This window comes from Microtus ochrogaster, unplaced genomic scaffold (genome assembly GCF_000317375.1).
Source record: "Microtus ochrogaster isolate Prairie Vole_2 unplaced genomic scaffold, MicOch1.0 UNK8, whole genome shotgun sequence".
NCBI lineage: Eukaryota > Metazoa > Chordata > Mammalia > Rodentia > Cricetidae > Microtus > Microtus ochrogaster.
The window spans coordinates 7928817-7938339 of record NW_004949106.1 but is presented as its reverse complement, the minus strand read 5'-3'; the positions used below and the strand labels follow the sequence as shown (position 1 = coordinate 7938339).

At 40.0% G+C, this 9523-nt stretch overlaps 1 protein-coding gene across 1 annotated transcript in view; it reads right to left on the bottom strand.

Moving 5' to 3' along the window:
- Stat4 (signal transducer and activator of transcription 4) overlaps positions 1 to 9523 on the bottom strand; it is an 84765-nt gene that overhangs the window by 26650 nt on the left and 48592 nt on the right. The window contains exons 4-6 of the mRNA XM_005366422.1: positions 7190 to 7268; positions 3197 to 3282; positions 1521 to 1672 (exon numbers count right to left, since the gene is read on the bottom strand). Of these exons, the coding sequence (XP_005366479.1) occupies positions 1521 to 1672; positions 3197 to 3282; positions 7190 to 7268 (317 nt within the window). The remainder of the gene's footprint in view (positions 1 to 1520; positions 1673 to 3196; positions 3283 to 7189; positions 7269 to 9523) is intronic.

Sequence of the window (9523 nt, the reverse complement as noted above, 5' to 3'; positions counted from 1 at the left end):
GTTCCTGAGTTTTAGCGGGCAGCGGTGACTGAACCATTCCGGCAGAAGTCACACCGTGTTTGGGAATGCTTGCTTCTGAGATCCAAGTGGATCTTTCCTTAGAGATGGCAGGGAGGAGCTAGGTCCTAGCCAGTGAAGGCCAAGAAAGACTGGAACAGACTAGGAAGAAGAGGGGGCCCCAGTGTGAGGAACAGAATAGTCCCAGCGGTTCTTATAGAACTCGTCTCTCAAGCATTAGACAGGAGGGACCAGGCAAGGAGCTGTGGCCCCTGCTGGGTTTCACTGTGGGCACCGTGACTGGGGTCTTCCTTGCTCCCTTTGTTGCTTGTCTTGTTTTTACAGCAGATCTCTCTGGGTTTGGAGAATTGACGAAAATCAGTATATTTTAAAATGATGCATGCGCGTCTTTACTTCTCTTGAGAAGTAAGCCCGAGCAAGCAGGGGCATGACAAACTTCCATTTTCTGGAATTATCCCTCAGAAAGCAACTTTGAAATTTTAACGGAACAATCCGGCTTCTCTGTGTGTTTTGCTATTGCTCTCTCAGACAGTCTTATTTTCTGTTGGTGAGTCAGAAAACTTTATCAACATTTTATCTTGTAATCTAAAAAGGTAGTGTTTACATTTAATGGCGGGTCTGTGGTTTTTTTCTTTCTTTTTTTTAAAATTTATTTATTTATTAAAGATTTCTGCCTCCTCCCCGCCACCGCCTCCCATTTCCCTCCCCCTCCCCCGATCAAGTCCCCCTCCCTCATCAGCTCGAAGAGCAATCAGGGTTCCCTGACCTGTGGGAAGTCCAAGGACCACCCACCTCCGGGTCTGTGTTTTAAGAGGAGACGCCTTGCTGTTGACTGCTGGAGATTATGTAACTTGAAATGGTGTTATACTTTTATATAGGGTCTTGTTCTGCTTTTGCGGCTCCCCTGAGATGGTGTGTGTCACTCTGCCTAGCTGAACTTTCTTTTTAACTGGCCAGCAAACCTTGTGTATATTTGTGGTTTTTACACATGGTGTTTTGAGATATTTCTATACCGAAGGATGGCCAAATCAAAACTAAAACATGTGTGTTGTCTCTCACAACCTTCTTCTTGTAAGAGCAGAAGATCGACTTAGTAATTTTCAAGTTTATAAGCTATTACTAATTACAGTCATGATGTGTGTTAGAGTCCCCAATTCTTTCCAATGGAAAGTTTGCAACCCTGACCAACATCCTTGACAAAGTGAATGTGTTTGAAAGCATAAAACTAAACGTTTAACTCATACCGTAAGGCACACACATTTTAAAAAGTTGTTTTTTAAAAAGATTTTTGAAGCTAATTTTTCTTACATCAGTGCAGACAATGCATTGCTGGTTTCAAAAAAACTCATTTGAATCTTTTAAGGTATCAATGTCTGAATACTGAGGAATTGTTATGCATGGGAGATGCTTCCTTTGCCTCTGTGCTTGGTGTAACCCGTGGCGAGCACCCCAAAGCCTGCACTTCCTGTGGTTTTCACAAGAACTAAAGTCAATGGCTTTACCAGTTCTGAAGCTGGTCCAGCCCGTTGTGCAGCGGGCCTCCGATGCAGGCGATCTGCTGCCGCCTCTTCCAGTCCTGCAGCTCCTCGATCAGCAGGTTGTTCATCAGCAGGTCCGACTCGTTCACGATCTGTGTCATCTTACTGAGGGCTTCCTAAAGCCAGAGGCGGGGAAAGAGACACACACAGCAACACCCAGGTTACGCTCTTGCTGACACAGCATACTGACCTGAGACATGAAGGCTTGGTGAAAATTAGCCAAACATTGGATCGAGACCAGCTCCTCCTTGGTCTAGCATTGCCTTTTCACACGTCAAAGCCTTTACAACTGGGTAGTGTCACAAGAATTGTGGCCACAGTAGACAGTCCCATGTTTCAGTTTCTGTGTGTTCAATGGGAACTTCTGCGCCAATACTGAACCTTGCTGTCGTACACAGGCATTTGAACAGTTGCTTGTTCTGCTTGTGTACAGGTGTAGTGTCTGCCTGTACATCCAGACAGTGCGTGTGTGCAGTGCCTACCGAAGCCAGAAGAGGTATCGGATCCTCTAGGAGTGGAGTTGGTGATGAATCTGTTCCCTCCAGAGAGCAGTCAGTTCTCTGAACCCCGGAGCCATTGCTCCAGTGCCTATTTCTACGTTTGTTTGTTTTTTAAATAAATGTGATTATCCATCTATTTGCAAATAAGCTGATTAAAACTCAGGTCTTTCCGTGCTACTTTTTCAGCAGACTCTACTTGTGCTCCTGGAGACACCACGAAGTAACTTTCTAGGCATAGGAATCAGGAGATGGAGATTCTCTTCGGGTCTTCAACAACACTGCGAGCTTGAGCAAAGCATTTGCCTTATTATACTTAGGTTTCTCATATATGTAACTGGGTGGATGAGCTAAGTTATTTTCAGAGTTCCTTCTCAAATTCTGTTTCTCAAACAAAATAAGATGGTACATGTAAAATGTAAACGGATTTTCCATAAAAAGCCTTACATTTGGATTAATTCCTTGCACGCTTGCAATATATATATATATATTCCTAGTTATATTTATAATCAATTTAAAGTGAAATAAACTTATATGGAATCACGTAAGTTCATTCACTGAAAAGTGATTGCTTAGAAATGAACCTACTGATTTAACAGTTATTGGTTAAATCCCAACAGCATTGCCTTTTAAAGACAGGGAGAAAATTGAAATAAGAATATTTAATCTCTTGAAAATATTTCATTGAGTCAAAAAATATGTATGCTTGGTTGCCAACAAATGACACTTGAGTTTGGGAGATTTTATAAATGGGACAATATTTAACAATCTCATCCTCAGAAGAAAATATAGAACATAGTATTCTTTCCAATAAGGTTTTAAGTCATCGAGCAATTTTTAATTATAAATGTGTAGTGTAACCCACTTCAGCATGCTAAACAGTAAACAATAAAACTCGGTACACCTTCTATTTTAAGTTCATGATACCTCCAGCAGCATTTCAGAGGCCAGGGGGGCGTGGAGCAGGATGGCTGGCTACACAAGTATACTCAGTCAGGGAGGACAGTTTCTGGAAACCCCTCCTTGTTTTCGTTCAGTGTAAATGGAACTGATAAAATCTGAGGCCTTGATTATTTCCAGTAAGATGAGGTTTAGGGGAAAAAAAAGTCAGGCAAACTGGCCAATTTAAAATTCTCCACCGACCTTTCTCTTGAAGTCCAGGCTATTCAGCATTTCTTGCAGTGTCAAAACTTCCTGGTTCATTAGAATGCTATTCTTCTCACCATGGTCTGCAAAGGAAAGGAGGCCAGATTCAGAATACTCACCTCTGGGGCAAGCCTTTTAGTTCCCCCCAAGCCAAATCCATCTCAATCCACCCCCACACCCTGGGCAGGACCAGGGACCTAAGCTGTCAGAGACAACATGGACTCCTGGTGTGGAGCATGGGAGGCCAATCTGGGAATGTTCTTATCCTGCCAGGAAGGATTCCAGCCAAGTGTGCACAGAGACCTTACATCTATCTACGTGCCAGAAGAAGAATGCTCTTCACCTGGTACTCAGTTTTTGGTGGTAGACAAAGGAAGGTTTTGTAAGGGCTTGTTTTACTGGTTGTGCCTGCACTAAGGAAAAAATGCTGGTTAGATATAAGGAAAAGGGGGATTCCCTGTGCTCGTGATTAAATCATCAGACTCCTTCTATGGCCTCTCCCCATTTCTCCCCAGTCCGTTCATTCTCTGCATGGCAGAGTTAGTTAGTCCTAATGAACTTACAAGAACTAGTAAAGCTAACATGTCTACTTTGCCATTTTACAAAATGGAATAGTCTCACAGCAGAACTGGTCAGGGAAAAGTACAGAAAATGAACCAAAATGAAAAATCATTTAGCCCCTTGAATGGGAAGATATGCCATAAACCAATACCATACTTCTTAGTTTGAATATTGGTACCCAGTAAGTGCGGAAGGCTGAGAATGCTTATCTTAAAAATAAAAAAAAAAAAGCCAACAAAACCACCGTTCCAAATTTCTCTACAAATATCACTAATCTTCAGGATGTTATTTCTGGTTTTGACAGTTCACAAATTCTCCATTTCTTCAGTGCTACTCACAGTAAAATGTTGTGTGTATATTGCTTTATTCACTGAAATTTCATTACCCAATACTTTCCAGTTTTCTCTCTAATTTGTTTCTCTTTCACTCATTCGTAATTTGTTATCTTATTAAATTAACAAGATAATTTGTTTTCTTTCATTTCACTTATATCCACATGGGGAAAATACTTGTTGATTTAAGGAATTAAAAATGGTCATTTAAAACCATTTTTGCCCAAAAAAAGCTACAGAGAAACCCTGTCTCAAAAATCCAAAAAAAATAAAAAATAAAAAATAAAAATAAACCATTTTTTGGTGTCTGTCTGTTTACAGTGGGCTGTCACACAACCCAGGCTGACCTTCTACTCCTGTGTGGCTGAGTGACCTTAAATTCTTCTTGCCTCCACCTCCCACATCCTGGGTTATAGGTGTAAACCACCACCTTGGAATTCGTTTTTAAACTCTTTACAATATACATGAAAAGTAAGAAGTGTTGAGGTAACATAGATAAAAAATGCTACACTAAAAGTAGTTTTATTGTCTAGGGTATCATGCTATATTGTAATTCTTAAACTTCACAGCTTATGTGGAAATTGGAATACATCTGTCTTCAATGACACTTGATGAACTAGTCAGTGTTTCCCGACTTTTCTAGGATCATGGATCCCTTTGATAAGTGATTAAACCTAAGTAGTGTAATTTCTTCTAAAGAGAAAATTCAAACATGTAAATAACCATGAACATTTTAAATATTTCAAGGCAGTCTTGACATCCAGAAGATGATAGAAGAACACAAAACACCTTCTTCAGAAAATTAGGCATTTGGTAATGGTCACCTATACTGCCTTCTAGGTTTGTCTTAATAACGTTTGAATGGTTAAAGGGGATTCCATAAAAATATAGATGTTTATATTGGTTTCTTTTAAAAACTATTTGTTTTTAAAAACTATTTGTTTTTAAAAGAAAGAAAATTGTAAAAATATTACAGGGTTCCCATCTTTCCCTGTTATGGTTTGGATGAGAATAGTCCCATAACTCATATGTTTATGATATGGGATTCCCCTCTGTACATTGTGAATATGTTTTATTACCATTGGTTAATAAAGAAGCTGCTTTGGCAGGGCAGAATAGAGCAATGTGGGAAATCGAAGCAGAGATAGAGAAGAAAGAAGGTGGAGTCATGGCGACCACCATGTATCTGCCCCAGAAGCAAGAGGTAACAAACCACAAGCCTTGTGATAAAATACAAAATAATAGAAATGGGTTAATTTAAGATGTAAGAGCTAATTAATAAGAAGCCTGAGCGAATAGGCCAAACAGTGATGTAATTAATATAGTTTTTGTGTGATGATTCGGGTGTGGGTAGCCAGGAACTAAAGTGCAATCTCTGTTTACAGTTTGAATGCTTGATTCCCAGTCAGTAGAATTGTTTGGGAAGGACTACAGAAGTTGAGGCCTCGTTGGAGGAGGTGTGTCACTGGGGATAGACAGTGAGGTTTTGAAACCTCATGCCAGGCCCAGAGTCTCTCTCTCTTTCTCTGCCTATGGCTCAGGATGTTGCTCTCAGCTACTGTTCCCTCACCTGCCTGCATGCCACACACTCCCCTCCATGATAATGGACTAACCCTCTGAAACTATGAGCAAGCTCCAATTAAATGCTTTCTTCTAAAAGCTGCTCTTTTCAGCATCAAAAATGTATATAAGACACATGTCTAAAGTCCTCCATTGGCTGACACAGCCAAGTATGATTTCCAAAACCAACAAATCTATGCCGGCATAGACCTGTCAACTAATCCAGACAGAACCAACTAGAATCTCAACAGTTATCCTAATAATCACATCACAGAGTACCAATTTACTATTGCTTATTTAGATCAGGTCTGGTGGCGCACGCCTTTAATCCCAGCACTCGGGAGGCAGAGGCAGGCGGATCTCTGTGAGTTCGAGACCAGCCTGGTCTACAGAGCTAGTTCCAGGACAGGCTCCAAAGCCACAGAGAAACCCTGTCTCGAAAAAACAAAAAACAAACAAACAAAAAAATTTTCATTTTCTCCATCCAACTAACTGTAACTATTTGCTTTATAACTATAATCATCTAACTACAAACAAGATTAATGTGTAAGTACAGAGTCAAATTCAGTATCTTTGTTTTTGAAATTTATTCAATTGTTAAAATTATGTTTTAGAAATACTTAAAAATCAGGGCTGGAGAGATGGCTCAGCAGTTAAGAGCACTGACTGCTCTTCCAGAGGACCTGGGTTCAATTCCCAGCACCCACATGTCAGCTCACAACTGTCTGAAAATGTAGTTCCACGAGATCTGACACCTTCACACCGATGAACATAATAAAGTTAAATAAATAAATAAATAAATAAAAGTTAAAAAAAAAGAAATACTTAAAAATAAAACTTTAAAAATTCATACACAATAATATATATATATAATGTCTAGTACTTTGGGAGATAAATACATAGATATACATGTTTTTGACTATGTAGAGAAGACATAAGACATTTTTGCCATCTTTATCTGTAGATTATGAGACTTCATGTGGTTTTTATTTTTAATACTTTTATCTACATTGCAATTTTTTCTATGAAGCAGAGTTCTAGTTTATAAGAACTCATTTAATATCAGTAACTTACTGACTGTACTAGATGATTGTTTTTATTTTTATTAGTTGAGTTTTATTTTTCTTTTGAGGAAGTTTCTTGCTATGTATCTCAGGATGGCTTCCAATTCTCCTTCTTCCTGCTCCAGCCTCCCAATCGCTGGGATTCTAAGCATGTGCAGCATACCCAGCCCTGAAGTCCTGATACCTTAGAATATTCTTCCACGGGGAGACACTTGTTGTAGTGAATATTATTTCTCATGTAACGTGTAATTTGCTTTGAATTGGTTAGTAGATAAATATGTGTTTATAACTTAAACGGAGAGGAGGAAAAAAGCAAAACTGGAAATATTCCTTGTCTTCATTTTTCAAAAATGCTTCCTTCCAGAGAAGGAAGATCAAGGCTGCTTGCAACTTTACTCTTATCAGCGGAGAACCTTAATAACCATGTTACTTTTATGTCCCCATGTATAGTTATAGACAAAGCAATAACTTACCCATTGTCTGAATTGTTTTATATCTGTAGTCAAATTCATCTTGCAGATCTTCTAAGTATTTGGTGTCTTGTTCTGTCATCTTTATACAAAAGAGAGCATGCTCAAAAGGAAATACTAAACTATTTTGCAATGTTTATACACACCATAGAAACATTATATGTACATTCTAAACAATACACTGAAGATCCCAGCCTCCAACAGCATCTGTCAGGAGCCTACACCTCCAGAGAGCTCTGCCACAGGAAAGCTGCATTCTGCTGGAAGACCACGTTAAGTGGACTCTTACACTTAAAGAACTATTTATTTATATTTTATGTTTATGAGCACACATGTATGCAGTGTCTGAGAAGTTCAGGAGAGGGCTTTAGATCCTCCCAAACTGGAGTACCAGAGAGTTGTGAACTGCCAAGTGGGAATCAAACACAGGTCTTCTGCATTAGGGAACAACTTAACCTCAAGACCCAGTAATAGCAGTTTTGAGTATATATCCAAAGGAGGCTCAACTGTGTTTATAGCAGCATTGTTTGTCATAGCCAGAACCTGGAAACAATCTAAATGCCCCTCGACCCAAGAATGGATAAAGGAAATGTGGTGCATTTACACAATGGAGTACTACACAGCAGAGAAAAATAATGACATCTTGAAATTTGCAGGCAAATGGATGGGTCTGGAAAAAAATATATTGAGGTAACCCAGACCAAAGAAAAATATCATATGTATTCACTCATAAGTGGCTTTTAGACATAAAGCAAAGAAAACCAGCCTACAATACACAGCCCCAGAGAACCTAGACAACGAAGAGGACCCTAAGAGAGATATATATGGATCTAATCTACATGGGAAGTAGAAAAAGACCAGATCTCCTGAGTAAATTGGAAGTGTGGGGATCATGAGAGAGGGTAGAAGGGGAGAGAGAAAGAAGGGAGTAGCGTAGATAAAATATATAGCACAATAAAAGCAGTAAAAATAAAAGAGCAGCAAGTGCCGTTAATCACTGAGCTATCTAGCTCTCCCAACTCTTTTCTGCTTGCTTAGGAAATCTTTCTGCATCTTTCCCCTCATTTCTCAATTAGTTGCAGGGGCTGCTAACCACATAGCTTCCTTTGCTGGAGAAAACGGATCCTTTTGTCCTCTCAGGGTTGGGTTCTGCTCTGTGCTAGTGTACAAGCATCAGAGAAGCGCCGTTTACGACAATTCTGCCTCAACAGTTTTTCTTTCTACATCTTGAGAGACGTCTGCATTGCTTATTTCTGCTTTTGACTTTACTCCAAACCCATCAATGTGTCCTGCTTAGTCATAATAGTTGAGATCTTGAGGGGGTGTTCTCGGAAAGGACTTGCTGAACAGGGACGGAGAGGAAGGAGCTGAGCAACCAGGTGGTCTGTACTGGGCTTTGGCTTGGAGCCCACGAGGAAGTCAGGGGTGTGATCATCGGCACCACAGAGTTAACACCAACTTGAGAGCAGTGTTGGGTGTTCCTTCTCCGGCTGTGTCCTTCCCTCCATGTCTAAAGACGGCCTAGTGTTCCCTGGACAGACTATTTCAAAGAAGCCCTTGGCAGCGATAGTCACAGAACTGGGATGGTCTATGAGCCTGAGGGAGGATCAAGGCAGAGCTATACGTGGAACACTTTGGTTATACCAGACTTCTTAGGAGTTAACAACGAATCCGGGGACCGTGGAGCTCAGTGCAGAGAACTGGCTTAGCACGCACCAAGTCCTGGATGCAGACCTAACACACACGACTACCCACAAAAAATACTGGAGACTGGTGTGCTTGATTAATGTGCAGAAGTATCCTCATTACGATACAATATAACAGCCCCTGTCTGCTTTTACACATTCATGGTGTCGGTACAGTCTATGATTTAGCATCATAGTATGCTCAGGCATTGGCCTGAGGTTCACCTTGAGGGTCTAATTGTTTTTAGTGATGATGGGAGCAAAGGCATGTCTGCTTCTTTACTTGTTATGGAAGATGATTAAACTGCAGGACTGGAAGCAAAATCTTAGAAAGCCATTCACTTAAACTCTGCCTACAATTAGGCCAGTGGACCGAGAGCTTTACCTTGCCTGTAGTTGGTTTAGTTTTAGAGAATTATTATTTCCATTTAAAAAAAAACCAACAAGTAAATGAATACTGCATAGGTTCTGGAAAGGGAAATTGGTTTGATCTTTCTAGTCAACACAGTGGAAGGTCTGTCCTACTTAAAAATAATCTTTTCTAAATCAACGAAAGTAACATCTAGAATAAGACCGATGGGGAGGAGAAACCAAAATGTACTAAAATCAAAGGAAATGAGTGATATAATGGGTTCTACAGATAAAAAAAAAA